General features: G+C 41.0%; 1 protein-coding gene across 1 annotated transcript in view; it reads right to left on the bottom strand.

Moving 5' to 3' along the window:
* OXCT1 (3-oxoacid CoA-transferase 1) overlaps positions 1 to 21,143 on the bottom strand; it is a 151,507-nt gene extending 130,364 nt beyond the window's left edge. The window contains exons 1-5 of the mRNA XM_036910883.2: positions 20,774 to 21,143; positions 13,447 to 13,555; positions 12,280 to 12,370; positions 3,951 to 4,086; positions 816 to 965 (exon numbers count right to left, since the gene is read on the bottom strand). Of these exons, the coding sequence (XP_036766778.2) occupies positions 816 to 965; positions 3,951 to 4,086; positions 12,280 to 12,370; positions 13,447 to 13,555; positions 20,774 to 20,851 (564 nt within the window). The 5' untranslated portion in view covers positions 20,852 to 21,143. The remainder of the gene's footprint in view (positions 1 to 815; positions 966 to 3,950; positions 4,087 to 12,279; positions 12,371 to 13,446; positions 13,556 to 20,773) is intronic.
* Positions 21,144 to 21,806: the final 663 nt, after the last annotated feature.

The raw sequence follows: 21,806 nt of genomic DNA, 5'->3' as shown, positions 1-21,806 counted from the left end.
AGCAGGAAGGACTCTAACAACCTCTGATTTACTAAGTTCTTATTTCCCTAGAGCTAAGCTCAGCAATTCTGCAACCCATTAACTCTCTTGAGCCATGTGGGCAGAGAGAAGGGAAAGATACTAAAAACACTGACCTGTGTAATTTTAAAAACTGGCTCAAATCTGATTATCTCAAACACTGTATCTACCAGTATTTATACCTATATTTATTCTCTTCTAATATGTGAAGTTACCTAGTAGAAAGGTACTCCATCCTATCCAGCACTTTAAATAAAACAAGATATTCAGTCTAAAACTCAAATGTGCCCAGTATATAAAATGAAGGCTAAAGAAGATAGTAGGGACTTTATTTCATTACATAATTACAGCTGTCCCTGCTTTTCAACATTGTAGACAAACTTGTGATTTCCTTGTCTTTTTCCCCCCTCCCTCAGTCACATTCAGAAGGGGCCTGGGCATGAGGAGTTTAATACCATATGCATCATACATCTATGCTACTTTCCACATTAGCATAATCTGCAACTACAAATGCTCCTAAATGTGTTAAAAGCCTACCATAAAACTAATGTTGACTTGTACTTCTTATATGGATTCCAGTGTATTTTCTTCTCATTTATTTATTCTTGTTTCTGTGTGATGTTAATTACTAGCAGGTACTCAGTTTTACCCAGAAACTTTACCTAGCTTGTTCCTGGAAATGAATGGCAGCGCTTATCCTCACTCAAAGGTGATTTAATACTCACTCACCCAGCGGGTCTGCCCAGAACCTCTGCTGAAAGGGAAACCTAGCATTACCTGGATGAGGGCACCCTTACCTCTCTGGGCTTACTGGAGATGGCAATGCTCCCGTCTTTGTTGTATTTGATTGGAGCTCCTCCTTCCTGCACCAAGGTCCCATAGCCTGTGCTGGTGTAAAATGCAGGAACTCCAGCCCCACCTGCACGGATCCTCTCTGCAAGCGTGCCCTACAAGTAAACAACCAACACCCCATGAAAAGCCCACTAAGCACACTCTGTTGTGGAACAAAAACATTTGTAGACATGGTTCCCCTCTCCGGAGGCGGATCATTCTAAACCTAGCATTGCATATTGGTGTGTTTCACTAACACATATGCTGGAAGATTAATTTACAACAATTACTGCCCCTCTAGACAACAACCTTTCCATTCTTAATCCATACTCAAATGTAACTGCTTATTTGTATAATCATACTTTCTGCTTCCATGTCTTCCTCTGGTTTCTTTGACATCATATTGTACCCATTAGTCTGTTTGAAATATTTTTGAATCAATTTTCTAATCTGAAGTACATAATTTTAACTATATACATTTAAAAACATAATTAAATTTTGTGTTGTATTGTGTGCTATATGTAGGAATGGCCTGAATCTTATCGTTAATAACACTGTCATTATTATATAATAATAACGTAAAATGTTCAAATTTATTTAGAATTTATTCTAAACCATTTCCATGAGTATTTCATCTACTCCATTATCTAAGGAAAAATCCAAAGATAGGCAAAGTTTCCTTTCAGAGTAGAAACACAACTGTGTGCGAAGTTTCTTTGTATCTTGCTTTGATCATCTTCATGATTAAAATCCTACTCCTGATTTAAACCTACTTTCCTTAGCTCTCTCCCTCCCGCAAACACCTTTCCACCCACCCAGTTTTCCACAGGACAGTAACTCCGGCCCTAAACACTCCCTGATACTCTCCCTACCACTGAAGCCCACTGTTACAGTCTGGCTCTCTCATGTTCACACTAGGTAACTGCCTGGCTAAGCAACAGTAAGAGAACCGGTTTAGGTATAAATGACAGGTATATAGTGTTAGTATTGTCCCACCCTGAAAACTACTTTCTACTTTAACTAGGGCCTTGAACTAGTAGGACTTCAAGAAGGGCCTACTCGTTGGCATTTCAGATGCTGAACCATTCAAGTAGAGGAGACAATCTGAAGGAGACTCGTAGGATCACTGAAAACCTTCTGGATAATCAGTTCTCCACACTAGCTAGTGGACAGAGATGACTCCACTTTGTGCTGTGGTATTTTAAATTAATAAAATTCACAAAAATAAAATCATCAGAACAATCAGAATAACACCCCCTACTTCATAATATTTTGTTATGTCCACCTCCCTGACTACTTTATTCCTTTTCTCTGTGCAACTGGGCAAGGGCCTGAAAGCAGACTGTTTCTACCTAAGGCTTCCTGCAGGTACCCCCACGGCCCCCACACCCAGCCCCCAAGGAAGTCCTAATCCCTCTGTTTCATCGATACATCTTCCCTGCCTCCCGGCTGCAAAACAAGTTATCAGAGCCCATGTTTATGTGCCACCAAGTTGGGGAGGGAGACACTTGACTTCTTTCAGTTTTAAGAAAGAATATAAAATATTAAGGAAGTCCCTCTCGCACGTATATGCCCTCTGACAAAATAAGGGATAATGTGAAGATTAAAAAGGTAACTGTAAAATTAATTTTCAATAGCTCCACAAGCCAAAGAATAAAGTATCTCAAACTATAATGTGAAGAGGAAAAGTATATGCTACGGACTGAATTCTATCTCCCCAAAATCCATGTGTTGAAGCCCTACCCCTCAACTAGACTATTTAGAGATGGAGAGTTTGCAAAAGTCATCAGGGTTATGAGGCCACGAAGGAAGGCTCTGACCCGACAAGACTGGTGTCCTTGTGACAGACCCCAGAGCTTCCCTCACACTCACTCGCTCACACAGCCTCTCTCTGCTCCCCTCCCTGGCTTCCTTCTCTCTCTCTCTCTCTCTCTTATTCCTCCTCCCCTCAAAGAACCAAATCAGCCTCTACCCTGACCTTGTACTTCCCAGCCACCAGGCAAGTGAGAAATAAATGTCTGCTAAGTGCCACAGTCTACGGGATTCTGTTACACCAACACAAGCAGACTAAGACAGTATACCTTTTGTTATGACAAAAAACTTGAAATCATAAAACCACCAAGCACAGGGCGCTGCTACGATAAGCCAGGTGCCCACACCAGAGAGGGATCCGGCACGGCGTCAGCGCCACCGTGAGGCCCCAGGTAGGCAGAACAGTTCTCCCATGCATGCTCTCTCTGGACAAGCATATACTGTGATTTAACTATTGAATGTTTTTATAATTCTGCTAAAGTACATTATTGCCAATTTGGCAAAGTCAGTGGTAATAATATTTCCAAATTATTTCAAAAATAAAATAGAGTTGTGGGCTCAGTTTCAGAAATGAAGACAGAACGTGTCAAAATGGAAAACCAGTGCATACATCCTGAAGACCATTTTACTCAAATGGCTTCAAAAGTCTCTTCTATGACAAACTCTTCAATCGGTTTGGAGGTAGTGGACAAAATGAGTGGCAAACTGCTAGATGATCTGCAGTGAGTGCTTACATTGCAACGGCGTCAGCTCCTGGGAGGCCTGGGCTCTGATCCCAGCCCTGACTCTGTGAGGTAGCTAGTCTTACCCTCCACGGGCTTCACCTTCCTGGTGAAGAACCTTTCAGTGATTACAAGTCTCCTTCCTCATAGCTGGTCTTACCCTCCATAGGCTTCACCTTCTCAGCAAGACCAGATTCCTCATAAATTTCTGGTTCTATGATTAGTAGGAACTGACTTCTAGGCTGATCCTCAAACATGCAGCAAGTCCTTTTGATGCTTCCAGCAAATATGTGTTATAGTGCCCAACTTAAAAATGTATCCTCTCACCTGGATATTTTTACTAGAAATGCCTTCTTCAGTGCAGTGACAGAAAAGATTAATCCCCTAGCGATCGACAGGTGTGACCTACAAACAAAACTTACTTGGCAAAAGAGCACCCTCTCTCTGCCTTACCTCTCTACACAGAGAAATTCCTAGGAGGAGAAAGTTGTTAAATTTTATGTAAGTTAGTATTGTAATTCTAAAATACATTAGTATCATGGAAGGAAAGAAGAGAAACTCTCTTACCTGAGGCGTCAGCTCTACTTCTAATTCTCCGCATAAGTACTGTCGTTCAAATTCTGCATTTTCTCCCACATACGAAGAGATCATGCGCTTTACCTGCTTGGACTGAAGTAGAAGGCCCAGGCCAAAGTTGTCAACCCTACGAGGAAAACGTAAGGAGCTCACAATCAGAGGAGCATCTGACAGAACACTACTTTCACTTACAGTCAAAAGCATGAAATATTATTAATTTAAAGGAATCCTCTCTGCTGGCTACTTAAACTACATTCTCGCTCAGTACCCCACGACTCCAAAAAGCCTTGCAAAGTGGCTATTCACTTATTTTAGTTGAGGAAATGAGAGCTCAGAATGTTTAAGTGATTTTTTCCAAGAGCTTGGGCAATAAGTGACACAACCAATATTCAAACCCCATCAGTCCTACACTTCTCCTCCAAACCATTCTCGACTGCTCCAAAGTGATTCCTAGGCTACGAGACAAGCAGAGAGACGGACTGGTCCCTGACCTACGCTTTGGAGGCACATGCAGATGCAACGGCAATGCCACTGTCCTGGCCTGCACTGACCCCAGAGGGGCACTGGGATGGAGAAACTCTTTCTGTCCTACAAAGGGGGCAGAGGCGTTCTCCTATAAGAGAAGAGAAAGAACAGCCTCCTCTTGAAATATGGACTTAATTTATAATAAATAACTATGAACACTTCCTTATATCATAGATATTTTGCTCAAGAGGAGTTGATCACTTAAACATTTTTAACAAAAAAAAATCAGGAAATGAATCACAAACCAGTGAAAAGATTACAAGTAGCTGGAATAATGCTATATCTGTTAAATTACATGTACTATGGTTTAATATCTTTATTAAAGTTGACATTCAATTTATTCTTAAAAGTGGTGCAGGTAGCACTGATTTTTTTCATTAGGTGATGGTCCCTAAAAGTTCGTCCATTTCTAGTTTTTGTTCTTTTTCAAAACAAAATGCACCTGGAATTTCAAGCAAAGTCAATGCCATAAGAGAGTTGAGTAATTAAATGAATACTTTTCCATTTTTAGTCACCTTATCCCTCTTCCACTCAGGCACTTCAAAAAACACTTTGACCAACTAGGTAAAGAAAATACTTGTAAGATAACAAAGAATACTTGAATCTAAGCCATAAAACTATTTTAAAAAAGAAAATGGTGAAAACCATAATGAGACACCACCATAAACATGAAAGATGGAAAAATAAAAAAGGAGGAAATACCAATGGTTGGAGGGCTGTGGGATATCCAGAACTCTCATACATGCTGTGAGAAATGTAAACTGACACAACCACTTGTGAAAAACCATCAGCAGTACCAATTAGTGCTGAACATACTCATACGCTATGCCAGGAACTCCACTTCTCAGTCCATACCCGACAGGAGTGCACACTTACGTTCATCAAAAGACAGGTACAAAGACATTCACAGTAGTAGCACTATTCATTATGGCCAACAAGTGCTGCCTCCCAAATACCCCTCAACAGAATAGATCCATGAATGGTGGTGTATCTACAAAGTGGAACAACACACAGCAATGAGAATGAATGATTTACAACCGCTAGCAACAATGGATGACTCTCACAGACAAATGCTGAGCAAAATACAGAGAAGGGAATACACTGTATTCCTTTCACATGAAGTTCAAAGTCAGACAAAACTAAGGGTAAGAACAGAAATGAGGACAATGATTAAGCTTGGTAGTGGGAGAGAATGCCTGGAAGGAGCAAAAGGGGGGGCTTTCTGGGGTCCTGGTCATGGCCCGTTTCCTCATCTGGAGATTGGTTACACGGGTCTGCAGCCTGTAAAAATCCATCAAACTGTACACCTATGATCTGTTCCCTTTTCTGTGTCACTCTTTGTGATGTTTCAGTGAAGTTTTTTAAAAGATGGAAAGGTTGCGATAAAGGCCAGAGTACCTCCTAGAAACATAAGTCTTCATTTATGATCTCTCCCATCAAATTCTTTTAATGCTCTGCTGGCTCCTCCACAACAGAACTTGTGTCATCTACACCATTCTTTCTTCCAACAGCACTTTACTGAGTTCTTACTCTACCCTGAGGCAGGTATGCCAGGTCCCTGGCGTGGCCAGCTCTGAGATTACAGCAGGGATAGCTGCAACAGAGGGAGAGATGTGCTAAGAGAAGTCTGCCAGAAGGGCAATGAGAACACTGCAGATAGAGAACCCAACAGGTAGAGAGGAGACGAGGGTGGAAAAAGGCTGGCAGAAACTGACACTTGAGCCTCATGTAAGAAAAAAAAGCCTTTGAGAGTAGAGCAGAAGTGTGGAAGTGAATATGAGAGAGTAAAACAGAGGTGTGGACATGAAGAGAGGAAGAGGTGGACGGGAAGCTTTCCAAAGGTATCAAATGGTGGGATGGGCTACGTGCTGAGCATGCCTGAAACACAGACTAGAAGCACAAGCAAGACAGGAGAGGCAGCAGGCAGGCCACCACATACCATAAGCCACACCAAGAAATTTGTGTGTCATCCCAAAGGATATGGGAGACCCTGTGAATAATTTTAAGCAGAAAATAACAGGGTATACAATTAATTGGAAAGGTTCAGAGATGAAAGGCAGAAAATCAATTAAGAGGCTTGAAATAGGATGAACAAGCAACAAGGAGGGTCTGAATGAAGGCAGTAGCAATGGGAATGGGAAAGGGACAAATCAGGGAATATTTGAAAGAAATAAGTCCTATGACTTGCCCATCCTACACAGATGCTGACCCACTCCAGAATTCTCGCTTTGGCAATGGAATACAGCAGGAGAACTGGTCAGGGAGAAATCAGTCTAATGATTCCTAGTCAAATCCACTTGTTTGAATGGGAAAAGTGGTAAGTGGGGTACCTCCTGTGACAAGCCACTGACATTTCTCTTAACCATCTCCTGTTCTCCCTCCTTCACTCCACTCTCCATCCTCATAGTCTTCACACCCACAAGTCGTCATTCTCATTCAACTCCTTCCGAATTCTCAGATGCACCATTTCCAAGCCCCTAACCTCCACCAGGCAGGCCTGATACACCAAATGAATACCTCAAAGTAGGCCAGGTAACAGGTACAGTCAACCTTCTACCAAACTTGTTTTACAGTTCTAGCCTTCCAATACTGAATCTAGTAACACTTCCCACCCACCATGCATGGAAAAGAAATAGCTACGTGATTTATTCTCACTTGTGTCAAAAGGAAACTAAAGCCCAAGTAACAAGTTATCTTCGAGATCAACCTAAGACAACGGGGAGAATTCCCTGGAGTAATAATACACTTATCCACTAGAGGGCTCCAAATCACTAGAGAGTCTCACCTTAGAAAATTAGTTCTTCCCTACCCACAATTGCTCATACCTTCTGTTATTTTTCACGTACTCCTCATTACTACCTAGCTAGGCCCTCAGTTTTTTAGCTTAACAATTTTATTCCCCTAAATTCAGGTCCAACTGCAGCATTCCCCATCTCACCTGATGGCAACCCCTTTTTTACAGATCTTCAGTACAAAACTTCATGGCGTGACCTTTGATTTCTCTCACACACACTTCACATGAACTTTATAGGGAAATGCTTACTCTGCCTTCAAAATCTCTCCAGAGTCTGAGCATTTTTCACTCCCTCCTCTGTGACCTGTGCTCTCTCCTGCCTGGACACAGCAGTAACCTTCCTTGTTTCTACTCCTGCCCTCTACAATCAATTCACAAAATGACAGTCAAAAATATAAGTACATAATGTCAGATCATGTCACTCTTCTGGCTCAGAACCCGGCAATGGTATTCATTCATCCAGAGTAAAAGCAAAGATCTCCAGAGCAGCCTGCAAGACTTCCACTGGCTGCCCTTACACACTTACTGTCCCCTCACACACTGGGCATCCTGCCCGGGGGCCTCTGCACTGGCCTTTTCCTGTCTCCGAAACTCTTCCCCCAGATATCTGCATGGCTCACTCCCTCATGCCTTCAAGTCTCTGGTCAGCGGTCATCACTGTGAAAACCACTCCCATCACACCATTTTAACTGTCCCACCACATTCACACTCCCAAACCCCCTTTCCAGCTCTTTTTCTTGGACTATAACCTTCGAACATATTGGAACATTTACTTATTTATTACATGTACTACCCATTGTCTGCCTCCCCCAACTGGACTGTACAGTCCACAAAGGCAGGGAATGTGGTCTGCTTTGTTCACGGTTTTACACAAGCACCTGGAAGCATGCGCAGCACAAAGAGCACTACATAAACATTTGCTGAATATTTGTCAAATGAGTTTGTGGTTCAATTTCATTTTCACCCACCTCACTGGCTCCTCTCTAATAAAATTCAGGAAGTCCTTATGCTGGATATTTTCTATTTGCCCCTTGGGATCCACTCTCCAACGTGCAGCCAACCCTGTGCCTGGCATGGTTGACCTGTGCAGACTGAATCATGGGGCTCCCTGGTCCTCTAGCTTGACTGGATTCAGCCACTTTTGTTTGGGTTCGGCCAACAGGGGGCACAGTCCGGAGGGTCAGCGGGCAGGAGAACCCTGCTGTCAGGATTAGTGTTCCCCAGGCTCTCTCCCCAGCAAGCTGCCACACACTAACAGCCCTCTCCTCTCCGTGAAGCTTCCCTCCAGGTCCTGGTAACAGCTCCCTTCCCTCACCCCATCAGGCCCAGGGCTGGAGCTCTCCTCTGTTATGAACTCCAGGGTTGCTCTCTCTCAGCCATGATCATTACTTTTTTAAAAAAAAGTCCCTTTGGTAAACTCTCTTCAATTACCCAATAGAAAAGTGCCATTGGTATTATCTGGAGACCTGTGTAAATAAGTCATAACAATAAAATAATCCATGAAGGTGCATATAGTTCATTTGCTTTCTGTAGTTTCAAATATCTGAAACTCCTTCCAAGCATCCAGGTCCATACCATAAACCAGAATGTACCTGGCTGTCTACTGACCTGGAATTTTTCTAATCTATCTTTCATTGATCTCTGTTTGGCTTTTCAACCCATAATACATTTGAACTTGACTCTGGTGATGAACTTACTGTATTTGTTGACCTTAGCTTTAGAACCATGTGTATTTGCCCTTTGCTTCATTTCTGGACTAGTAAACTGGATGGCAGCCAAGCCAAGCATAAAATGCTCAGCCCAGGCTACCACCTGACCAGGTACGAAGTTAGTGTTTATGCCTCAAAAAATGCTGTTAGATAGCTTATAATAAGAGTGTATTTCTAGCCACAAACTTTCTAACACACAAATTCTGAAAACAGGTATCCCTTATTTACTGTGATCAGACACTGATTCAAAAGTGAAAAGGCAAGACCCTTACAATATAGAGAAGACATACTTGATATTTTGCAAATGAGGAACATACCATTGCTAACAGAAAAACATACTTATTAAAGTATCTTGTGGCTCTTTGATATTAAAGATAATTCTGATGGACTTTCAAAGAAATTATCTTGCTTGCCTTTAGAAGCCAACATTTTTCTAGCATACCTAAATAAGAGATTTGACCCTTTTCCTGCAACACAAGAAATTCAGATTTTAAACATTTTAGTGGTTGAAAAAAGTCTAAAGTCAAGAATTCATTAAAGAGATACAATATAAAACAAAAAAGTATTTCATGAAAGACATCAGTGTTCTGCAAATACCTCACCTTCTGAATCTATAATTTCATTTTCTGAGTTTTCATTTTCTCAGATCTAATTGGCAATTCTTGTCAAAAGAAAACTAATAAAAATGAAGTTGCAACCACTTACCAAACTGTATTTCTGTTGTTTACTCTCATTTTAGATATACTTAAAGCACAATTTATATTTACTCTGATAATATCAAGAGTATCAAAAGAAAAGAAAATATTGTACTTGGATATAGGATGAATTTATGACCTTATTAGATGAGCCAAGTGAAATCTTCCATGAGCTGAACAGAGAAATTCAAGTGCACATCCCAGGAAGAAGTTAGCCCTTTCCAGCCAAAATAACCAAATATTGGTGGAATGATTATAACCAACCAAAAGGTGGACTAGGTATCTCCGGTGAGCATTTTATAGCTGCAGCTGCCTTAACAAACAAGAAAGAGGGCAGAGCAAAGGGGCTACCTGCTTTTATCTCCTGATTTAAAAGCACTGGTGCAGAAACAGGAATTTAATGTAGAGTAAGAAACTGCTTCCTGGATCCTCACAGAATTCCTACATGTGACTAGTATAGCACTATATACAAGTAATAATATTGTAATCATAAGACCAGGTACATAAATAGTACCAGATAGTATTTATTAGTCTTCTGCATGTAAGTGGAGTGTCCTTGGAATTGTCTAAATCCCCTTTTAAGAACTTTTATCTAAAATAATCTGGCTATGAGGAAATGACTATATAGTGTGCCTATCGTTCCCTTGGTTCTGTGACTTAACTGACTGATTCACAGTTTATTGTAAAACTTTTGTTTCTTACAGACTTATAATCCATATGTTAAAGTCTTCCAAAAGTCAATGAGAGGCATATTCTCAATTTTTCCTAATTTCCTAATCAATTCATCTCAAAATACTAATTCAGCTGAGTGACCCCAAGGGAAGGTTTATCTTATCAAGACTAACGGTTAATATACCATATCAAGGTAAGTGGTATGTTATAACAACAGGTCTTACTAACTTTTAAAAACAAGCAAGCAAAACAAAAACAATCAGGAAACCTGAACTTTGTAAATACTTCCAAATCAGGCCAATCTTTCTATAAAAATAAAGCTTTTTCTAAATGAGAAAATAGTTATTACTTCTAATTCCAAGTTCCTTCCATTTACCCAATATTTCAAACTATGTCATTGGTTCTGCAATGAGGCAATGTTAATTTTTTCTCACCTATCTGCCTCTAATAACCAGAACAAAGCCCTTGTTCCTGGAGACCTCTAGGATTTAAGCCCCTCTAATTAAGAGAATCATATGCTAATGAGGATGTACAAAGTGCTTTGCGTTCAATGAAGTACGTTATCAATATTTACTTTGCATCAAGAAATTGTCGAGCTACATCATCATTTGTAAGCACCGAATTATTTGAAAAACCCAATCAAGGACTAATAATCAAAAGTATTTTTAATAAATATCAAGTCAGCTAAAAATGCATGGGATATGTTTAAGACATACCAAGTGATCATGAACAAGTTACTTCTCTATTTACAGACGAGTTTCCTCTGTTAAATGAGGGAACTGGAACAGATGACCTCTACAATCCCATCCAGCTCCAACACATGGTGACTCAGACGCACAAGCTAAGCACAGGAGGGAATACAGAACCGTTCCAAGGCATAGGATGGGCCTCTATTCCCAACAAAATAAGCACAATTCAGTAAAAAAAGAATGGCTGAAAGTCTCCAGAACAACTCAGAAAGGGGCAAGATCAATGAAGGCTGGAGAAGTTCTATAACTGGATAAGGTTTCTTTGAAGACATGGAACTTGAGTTGAATCCTGAAAAACTGGAAAAATGTGGCTTTGCAGAGAAGAGGTGGGAAAATCTCCCAGATGAAAACAATGGCATAAATACACTCAACAAAGGAAAAGTGAGCAAAGAGGTACAAACTGTTTTGTTTCCTAAATCTGACCTATTTATTTTAAATTGCATTTATAATAAGCTAAACCACCAATTTAGTTAATTTTTAAAATTTTCTAAGATCTTTAACGTCCTTCATTGTTGAGAGAGAACTGATGATTTACCAATTTGTATAAAATCAGCTTTTCCTTTATAACTAAACATATCTTAACGTGCATGCCATTCACTATTAAAACGTTATGGCGTACTGTTGACCATTTCGATGGTGATCCTGCTGCCTTGAATGCTAGCTGCATATTCTCCTCCCTCTCCCAAGACCGACAAAATTTTGTTACTGGTTAATAACAACAATAATTAATGGTTAATAGTATTCCTTAGCTATCATCTAGAGTAATGGCATAGCCAAAAGAAAGGACTTGAAACAGATTTCAAAGTGATATCCACCTTCCTTTAAAAATAACAATCTATAATGACATATAACATAAGGGAACATCTCTAAATTATAAAATGCAAGATTCAATTTGAAAATATATATTTGCTTTAACAATATACTTGAAATTTAGAAAAACGAAAGTACATCAGATTAAGATACCCAGTTAGGCATGTCTGCTTTACTTATGACGAATGGTACCAAAAATATTTGAATAAATGTAACCTCCACTCTTGAGCTTGTTAAACACTATCTTTTGGTGCTTAAGCATATTGCTCACATAAATAGGGAAAGTTTTCATTTCATAAACTTTTTATAAATATTATAAAGAATTGTAATTTTTTCAAGCCAACTGTTTTAAAAATGCACACTCACCCTGCATTGTTGCTCACTACAGTTAGCCCTTTCACTCCAGTCTTTAGTAAAGCTCCTATAAGATTCTCTGGAATTCCACATAACCCGAAACCTATAAGCCAAAAAGATAAATACTTTTTGAAGAAGGTAACGTTGCTTTATGAAAGTGTATCCTAGTCTTTTCCATAAGAAAGGAAATAGAAAGCATGTTATTAAATCTACTAAGCAAAATACACAGATATATCTCAGCAACTCAATATATGGTTATATTGCTGGATCTAAATGTTTTGCACCATTTATACTACCAGACATCATTGTCAAATCTTCGAATCATAAGAATAAAGTCAAGTACAACTAGTTAATATAGCTACAAAATGTTTAACTTGCACTTAACTACATATTTATTATTGTTCTGCAATGTAATTCAACCCTTATACAGTTACTTTTTCAAGCATGTTTATTTTATATGCTTGAGTAGACTGCAGAATTGGGAGCCTTGACTAGTGGTCTTTGCTTCTTTATATGTTCCACAATTCCTCAAAGGGTATTGGGTTTAAAATGTCCACTCAATGACTGATAGGTTGAATGAATGAATGAATGAATGAATGAATGAATGAGTAGTGAGTGAGTGAGTGAGTGAGTGAACGAGGAGACCGAAACATAAGCCTTGATATCTGTGACCAAGACCTAGAAATCCAAAGAAATTTGTAAGAATCAGGCAGTAAGTTTAATGAACATGAAGCAATGGTTCTAAAAGACATTCCAACCAAGACGAACAACGGAACCTGGGAGCCTCAACACCAGACAGGTGCTTGTGTACTCTTTGTCTCACAATGAGGAGTAACAAAAGGAGGGGCTAGGTACAGGCTGATAAAATCAATGCAAATATTTTAAGTTACACAGAATTCCCAAGGAGCTAGGGATTTTTTTCAAAGCTACCAATAATATATCACCATTTAAAGCTTCAGTTTTTAAAAATAATAGAAAAACACAAACAGAGAAAAAGTGAAACACTAAGTGTACACTATAATAAAACATAGCTAATATGCAATAAATAAAAAGAAACAATAACTAAGTAATAAAATAGTTGGCATTTCTAATCTACATAGCTTTGCCATTGTGATTTCCCTGCTTTGCTAAAAAACAAGGATGTTAACATTATGCAAGGAAAACAGTACTATTACTCACCACCAACCAGCAGTGTTGCACCATCAGTGATGTCCTTTACAGCTTCTACTGCATCCGTGTAAAATTTGGTATGTCGATGCGTGCTGGTTGAAAAGTAGCAAACACATTCCTAAAACATTAAAAAATAAAATTTAAGTGAGTATCATTATTTTGCACATACAGCAATTTATTCACTTTGTATATACACAAAGATAATTCACTATCTGATCTTGGAAAGAGTGGCAATGTAAGTAGTTCATCTTAAAAGTGGGATGGAAATACTCGATCCACAGATTATCAGAGTAATCCCCTGGTGTTTATGACCAATGTGTCATTTGTGGCCATCCGAAAGAGGGAAAATGGCCCACATCCAGGAACAGATATTCACAATAAAAATGTCATCAAGCATCAATTTCTGAAAGCAACCTAACCTTCCATTCAATCAACAAATATTCACATAAAACTACCACGTGCCAAGGACTGTGCTGTTTATGTCAATCTAGTGAGTCTTCAGATAAGACTACTTCTCTGGAGGAAGTTACGTACAGCATAACCAATACTACAAATACTACAGAATTAGAATTGAGCCCTTGATCCAGTCTTGGGTCAAAGAAGGCTTCCTCAAGGGACAAATAAAGAACAGCACACAAAAAGGCCCATTCACCTATGGGGCTTGGAGTTATGGTTGTAGAAAACTATTACCTACAAGGGACGCATAGAAAGTCTTATCACAGTGTACTACTTTGTGCAAACAGGTTATCTAGTGAGCATTCAAGATCAGTTTTAAACTGTTTTCCTCTTCATACTTCATCCACAATATGGACAGGAGAAAATTAGAGAGTTGTTTGTGTTGCAATTAATCACTCACACTAAACATCACCTTTCCTCTATTCTTATTACAAATCCAATCTAAAAAGAGAATGAGTAGTGAGAATGGTACTTGACTCCTGATACCTGCCATCTTAACAAGCCCACAGCTGTTGTAAACTCACACCCACTATCAGTCTCCCAGACATCCAGATGGTTTCAAGGTAAGAGCATAAATGAGTTTCTATCATTTCTTCCTCTAAAAACTCCTTTCATTGAAAGTGTCAATTAGTACAAAAGCTGATTTAAAAGAACTAGACTGAAAGTCAAATGAGATCCAGAGGTAGAGGTTATACAGAGGACTTTTGCCCCTTTAAATTTCAACCATGGTCAAGGTCAGGTAAGAAGGGCGGAATACCCTGGCCCCCTGCCCAAACACAGGAAATAAGTGGAATTACAACAATCTATTCAATTCTCTTTAAAAAAAACATGTACATACATAAGTATATTTTTAATCTGAGAAATTAGTTTGATAGCCTGAATTAAGTCAACAGATGAGTCATTTACAAAGTTGAGGATATGTCCTCAAAAGAGAAAAGAGAAAAATACAGTTATCTAATCCAACAATTCATTTTATAGGTCAAGTTCTGAAGCTTGGCAAGATCTTGTAATTTACACAACACTATTAAAGCAAGACCAGATCCCAGTGTTTTTTTAAAAGTCCTTCATCTTATTATACTTCTAATTCATTATTTATATACAACAAAAATTTATAAGTGTATTATTTTTTCATGAAGAACTTTGCTGTCATTACCTCCACTCTGAAGTCATTATACTATACACCTCAAACCTACACAGTATTATATGTCAATTATATCTCAATAAAATTGGAAAAATAAAAGATGCAAGAAACTGAAATAAATAAACAATATTTTATTGCTCAAAAAAAAAAGGTGAAGAGTCAAGACCTTAGTCACCTGATCTATTTTTCCAGATGGGAAACATGAATTCTATAGAGAGGAAGTCAGAAGAAAACTCATTTCTCCTATAGAACCAGAGAGAATTAGATTCATGAAAACAAACAGAAGCATATAAGAACATACTTGTCACGAATTCCGTTCCTTCTGTTCAGCTGATAATTGACTTCATTACAGAGTCAGAAATTACTGAGAACCTTGCCTTATACCCCCTAAAAATACCTCAGAAGTATTTTAGAAAACACCCAAGTGTTTGACATTTATCCAGATACTGAAGTAAAAGGCAATTAACAGTGACTCATGTTTTTAGGGAATGTGAGTAGGGCTCAAGGTAATGAAGAATTCACAGGCACTGTAATTTTCATTTCTCATACATTCAGGTAACAATATTTGACAACTATTATATGTATATTTGTTATATTGAGATTTCATAGCTGTTTACCGAGAAACCAATAGTGTGCCATAATGGGTCACACACTCCAGTAATCTTGGAGTTAAAAATACCCTTCTTTCAAATTCCAGTTCAGCCACAACTGTATGAAACTGAGAAAATTACATAATCTGACTTTTTTTTTGGCAGTGGGGACGGGGTGATTTTCAGTTTACAAAAGGATGATGTTTATTTGCTAAGGATGTAATAAGATTTAAATAACGATGTGTACAGAAGCACTCCGCCCTATGTCTGGACTGCGAAAGATACCCAGGGGGATGTTGGCTTCCTCTGGGAAAAATGCAACCTCTTCCCCATTTCCCACCAGTAACATTGACTTGTCAGTGACTGGAGTTTAGTTTTAATTTTTAACCTCCCCACTGTACCCTACATAAACACACATGCACATATAACTGAATCTATAAATAATGTTTTTTTAGCATGTTCCATATGTGGCAAATTAATCCATGCCATCATTGTTGAGGGTTTAAAAAAAAATGGGTTCTAGCTTTAAGATTACTTTCATATATTTATTTTATTTGCAATCAAGTTTGCCAGTCTAAGTGTTCAAAGACTGTTGAAGCAATCTAGCAGTCTGAGTCCAGACAGTGGGTGAAAACAGAGCAGGATGTTGGAAGCCAATTGCACGGGCGTTGTTTACTGCAGATCTTCAGGGCCTGGAGCCCAGAGAGCTGCTGCTTGGAGCCTGGGAGGCAGCGCCCAAGGAAGCCTTTGGGCCTGTTCTCTCAATGGGCTTCTTTCCTGCCCAAATTCTCTCCCACACTCTCTGCCTCTGGGAGTCAAGGAATATCCACTGCTAACAACTCCTAAGATCAGGCAGGCAGGTGGGGAAAAGTATGTCTCTAATAACACCTACCTTTTTTTCCTAAGGTAACTTAACTCAAAGCGGAGCCCTCAACTGTTCATAAATTGACCTCTACCTCTGATAACATTTTAAGTACTAAAATGATGACGTTCAAAGAGCCAAACACCACCTGCTACAAAAATTAATATATAAGCAAATAGCCTTCAAGTTTCCAGAGGTTACCCAAAAAGATGAAGAGTAACGAATTGTACCAGCTTCAACATTTACTTATTCTGGGGATAGTTTTGTTCACCAAGATTTCCCTTTGCACTCACCTAATTTATCTTTTTTTGTTTTTCCATTCTCCTACCTTCTGCAAAATTCCATTTTATGTTGCCACTAATTTCTGCTATTACCATTAGGGGAGGTATATAATAATGATTTCAGTATTGAAGTATAAGAAATACTCAAAATTCTTACACTGAAAAATTTTTCTAGTGAATTTATTTCTCCCTTTAAAATCCTTCCTATCTTCACCCTTTGTCCTCTACTTCAAATTCTTATGCATAACTTTTGAGTTCTGGTTCCACTATTGAGCCTAAATTATATCTTATGACTTCCTAGACTAGAATCTCCTTTCTTTCTAGTCACTTCCACCATTATTTCTTTCACCTAAATTTCTCTTTACCCATCATTTAACTCTCCAGAACTTAATGAAAATTCACTTCACTTTGAAGATCTATAAAAGGAAAAATCCATGAAGCATACTGCTTTTTTATATATTTAAATAAATCTTATCTTAATACACGGAACTGTACACTCAGGTAAAATTTACCATGTCACCTTACAGTTAAATTAAATCAGAACATAAGAAGATTGATTCTGCCCACTTCAATATCAAAATTTGATTAACAAAAGTGGGGAGGGGAGGCCAAATGGGAAGAGGTGAAGAGAACCATTTTTGGAGGAAAAGGCAGTAACATGCAGGTGGCTGAAACACTTGCAGAATTATTGCAAAAAGGATGTGACAACACAGACAACAGGAGGTGGTGAGGTGTGTTGAAATGCTTTAGCTGTCAAGCATTGGACAGTGTTTACCAAAGGTAAAATGTTCATCTTGAACTAAATTCTGCCAGTTAAGCACTCAAGATGAATAGATCACAAGGAGCCCGTGGAGAGTTACAGATACTAGGCAATCCTCTATAGCAGTAGCACACTTTATTTTTGCAGAAACATACATATTCTCTTCTAACCTTGAAGGGATATCCAGCACTCTAAAGGAGCACAGATGAAGGAGCAATGCATTTTGTTTCATGGATGAAAAAATTTGAAGAGTTGTCAAGTTAAAATAGTAATGAGGATGAGTAATCCAGAATGGGAGAGCTGCCTGCATGAAAACACAGAGATGCAAAAAGGTTCACTGTGTTCAGGGAAAAGCAGTATTAGGTTCCACTGGGAGAAGCTCATGAAAAACAGATTGGAGAGACTGACACAGGTTGTAAAAAGCCTTAAAGACCACATTAGAGTTTCTGCTTCATCCTTCGATGAGGAAAGGATAGCAAAGCTTTTGAAACAGATATCACAACTCTCACACAAGAGCCTGAAGTAGGAAGTGGCAAGGGAACCCATTCTTTCATTTATTCATCTATTTTTCAGAAAAATATCCATGTTATATCAAATACTCTAAATGCATGGGCTACAGAAAACAAACAAAAGCACACATCAGAGCAGGCATAGTCTCTGCTCTGATGAAATTTACAAACTAGTAAGGATAGTAGTCCATAAACAATTACAATAATTTTAAATACAACTGGAATATTCAATTAGAGATCTACCATAAAGAAATAGTTGGTTGCTGGGAATTTGTGCTAAGCACAACCCTGATGGGCATTTCAGAAAAAAGTGCAAACATGACCCGTGATAACATTAGAGGCGGAGAAAGGAGGAGAGGGAAGAATGGTTCCAAGATTTCTAGTTCACACACTGGATGGATACTGGTGTAGTTAACCACAATGAAAACAAAAAACAAGAAAACAAGGGAGAGAAAAGCCACGTTATGGCTTCTTCATTACGGGTTAGAAAGAGTTTGAAGTGCTGAGTGACATCCAGGTAGAGGAGACAGAAGCTGTACCAAAAGGACTGCAGTGCAGGAGTCTGGGTTGGAGACAGATCTGGAAAACGATAGCTGCAAGAAAGAGAAGTAGGTAAAGTATTACTGGTAGTTTCATGAGTTTTCCCAGTAATAATTTTCCACAGGAAACGGAAAATAGTACTAAATGCTCCCTCCAAAATAGTTTGGGGGAAAGGAAGATACCTTCAGAGAGTCTATTCTAACCTAAGTCCTATCAAGGGCTCTGCTCTGACAGGTCAGTCCTTAGACCTACAGCATTAACGTTACCTGCGAACTCATTAATGCAACGCCTGGGGCTCCACCCAGGAAACCCTGGGGGTGAATACAGCAATCTGTTTTAATAAAGCCTCCAGGTAATTCTATGCACACTCAAGTTTGAGACTTACCTAGTATTAAACAAACAAATCCTATCTCGTTTTACCTGTTATGTTTGACAGAACAATTATCAAGGTTACTGCCTAAGTTTGCCCACAGGGTCCTCTCATCCATGTATTAAACATGTATTAAGTGACTGCTCTGTACTGGGTAGTGCGTAATGTTAAGACCGATAGAAAATAAACCATACAATGTGGTCCCAGCCAACAAATTTTCATCTAGTTAAGACAAGGCACACATTAGAAAAGTTGAAGAAGTACACTGTTACAGGTTAACAGAAGTAGGAGGTGAAAAGGGGTCTAAGAGTTAAAGCAGCAAGGACACGAAGTGCCAAGAGTGGAGGTTGCACTGAAAGGCAGGAGTTGGAACTATGACGATCAAGCCTGAAAGGCGAAAGCTTAAAACTTGTTACGATCTTTCAATGGTACAGCAAAACCAGCAATTTGTAGCTCTGCCACCTAAGAGGTTTGGTGGGCTTTGGAAAAGGAATAATAATATGCATAAGGAGGGAAAGTGAGTAAATTACATTTGGGCAAATAAGTAACTGCCCAAACAGACTGTTACTGACTTTGACCCAAGGGTATTTCCGTTTCCGGGTTTGCATTAGTTTTCAGCACCCGCAGCAATCTGAAAGTCAAGTTCCCTTTTAATAATGCTTTATATATCAAAGCTAGTTGCAATTATCAAAATGCTCACCAAGTGGCATTTATTAGTAAAATGTACCATTCTAAACCATCCGCTAGCACTAAGGGCTAGGCTGCCTGTGTTCACTGCCCTCAGAGACTGACTATGGGAAAGAGAACAGAGTAATGGGGTGGGGCAGGAGCTCTAGCACGCTTTCGAGCTCAGAACTGTTACTCAACAAGCTACTAAGTAAAAACAACTCTTTCGTTTTCCCTTCCAAGAAGAGGCTTCCAAGTTTCCATGAAAGGAGGTACGAAGTAAGCCACCCTCCTGGACGTAGGGCTGTGGTCCAGTACTCGTGTAGGAAGGCTCTGGACAGGAACCCCACCTGAGTGTGGGCTTACGGGCGGGGACAGAGCACGGGACAACACACCACAGGAACCAGCGATCGCAACGCGGGTGCCTCCGGATACCACTCTGTGGAGAGTTGGCCGTGAATGGCGGGAAAAAGGTTTCCAAAAGGCTTTGAAAACGGAAATCCTCTAACTCCAATTCCCCAAAGGGCCTCGGAAGAGGTGTCGCCCGCGCCCGAAGACCAGGCGCGAAGCACGACCAAGCTTCGACGGGCTTCTCCGCTTGCCGGAGAGGGTGCCAGGGCGAGCGCTCCACTCCGTGGTCCCCTTTCCACCGCCGCGCGGCCGCACAGCCATAAAAGGGACGGAACGGGGGCGCGGCGCTCCACCCACGCGGCGTCCAGCATCCGCCCCCTTGGCGGTGAACTCGCGCGGACCGGTGGCTAACCGGCCCTGCACCCAGGGCCCTTGGAAGCGCCCCCGCCCCGAGAGCCCCAATGCGGGGCGCACCCCTTCCCCTCGGTAAACCCGCGCGCCCTCCTCGCCCCGTTCCGGCAGCCAGAGCCTCTCCCAAGAGGCTGCCGGCGAGGCGGAGATGGCGCCGGGAAGATGCGAGCGAGCCCCGAAGGCCAAGGCAGTGCCAGGGCGCTCCTTGGCCTCTAGTGGCCCCGTCGGGAAAGCGGATGCAAAACCAGCAAAGGCAGTCATCGAAGGAGAGGCGAGGCAAGGAGAGCGGGGGTGCCCCGGGTCCGGCGCCCCAGAGGCCAGCTCCCGAGCTGGAGCGAGGGTGCGGACAGCGGAGGAAACGCGGGCACCATCGCGTCCTTCTCTTCGCTCGCACTTTACCTTGGCCCAGGCGCCCCCCGACCCGCGGGCGGAGGCGCAGAGCCGCTGCCAGGTGGAGAGGAGTTTGAGAGCCGCCATGTTCGCTCGGGGGGCGGGAGGAGGCGGCGGGCTGCGCGCGCGAGGGAGTGTGGCCGAGTGTGCAGCCTGCGCGCCCGTGTCCGCGGGAGGGGACGGTGGAGAGGGGCTGTGGGCGCGACGGGGAGGGCTGGAGGCTTGGCCGCGCGTCTGTGACGTCCTCGGGGCCTCTCGCGCGGCACGCCCGCGGCCCTTGAGGCTGCAGGTTCGCGGAGCAGCGAGGCTGGGAGGGGCCCGGGGCCGCGCGTAGGTCTCGCGCAGCCGGGACGGATCTCGGGGGAAGAACGTCCCCCGTGGCGGCCGGGTGCTTTCCCCGTCCGGCGTGCCCTTGCCGCCGCAGCCCCCTGTCGGCCCTTCAACTTATCCCAAGGTCGGGGATAGCCTTTATCTCGTGTTCCCGCGGCGCAGGGAGTTTCTCGCGGACTTCGTTGCTTGTCTAAGGCAGGAGTGTGGGCTGCAAAGGGATTGCCCCCCTACTTCTCTTCCCGAGCCTGGACAGCGTCCCATTTCTCCCATTTCTCAGTCCCCTCTCACCACACCTGGCCCTGACTTGTGTAGAGAAAGTTTGCCCTGAGAATCTGCTACACAGATTTGAGTTGAATTCAATAGTAATTCCAGACAGGCAATGAGGAAAGTTTATTTTGTGTCATGTTATGTGTGTGTGTGAGTGTATACACACATATATATAGAGAGAGAGCATGTATTATGTTACTATATATGTAGGATATATATATTCCCCTTCTAATAAATGCAGTGTGTCAGAGTTAGATTATAAATTGTCATCTCTGCTTGAGGAATTTTGATTTAAATTTTCCTAAAATGTAATGCATTAACATCATCTCTCATTATCGAGGACTTCCTGCTCTCGCAGTTGATGGAGTATTTATTTTTTCAGGCTATTAATACAGACATTTGAAGACTTGTTTATTAAATGTTGTTTGGTTTAACTAGTAATAGT

The sequence above is a fragment of the Manis pentadactyla genome, chromosome 2 (assembly GCF_030020395.1).
Source record: "Manis pentadactyla isolate mManPen7 chromosome 2, mManPen7.hap1, whole genome shotgun sequence".
Classification (NCBI taxonomy): Eukaryota; Metazoa; Chordata; class Mammalia; order Pholidota; family Manidae; genus Manis; species Manis pentadactyla.
Note: the sequence above shows the minus strand (reverse complement) of the source record. Positions and strands in the feature narration are given on the sequence as shown.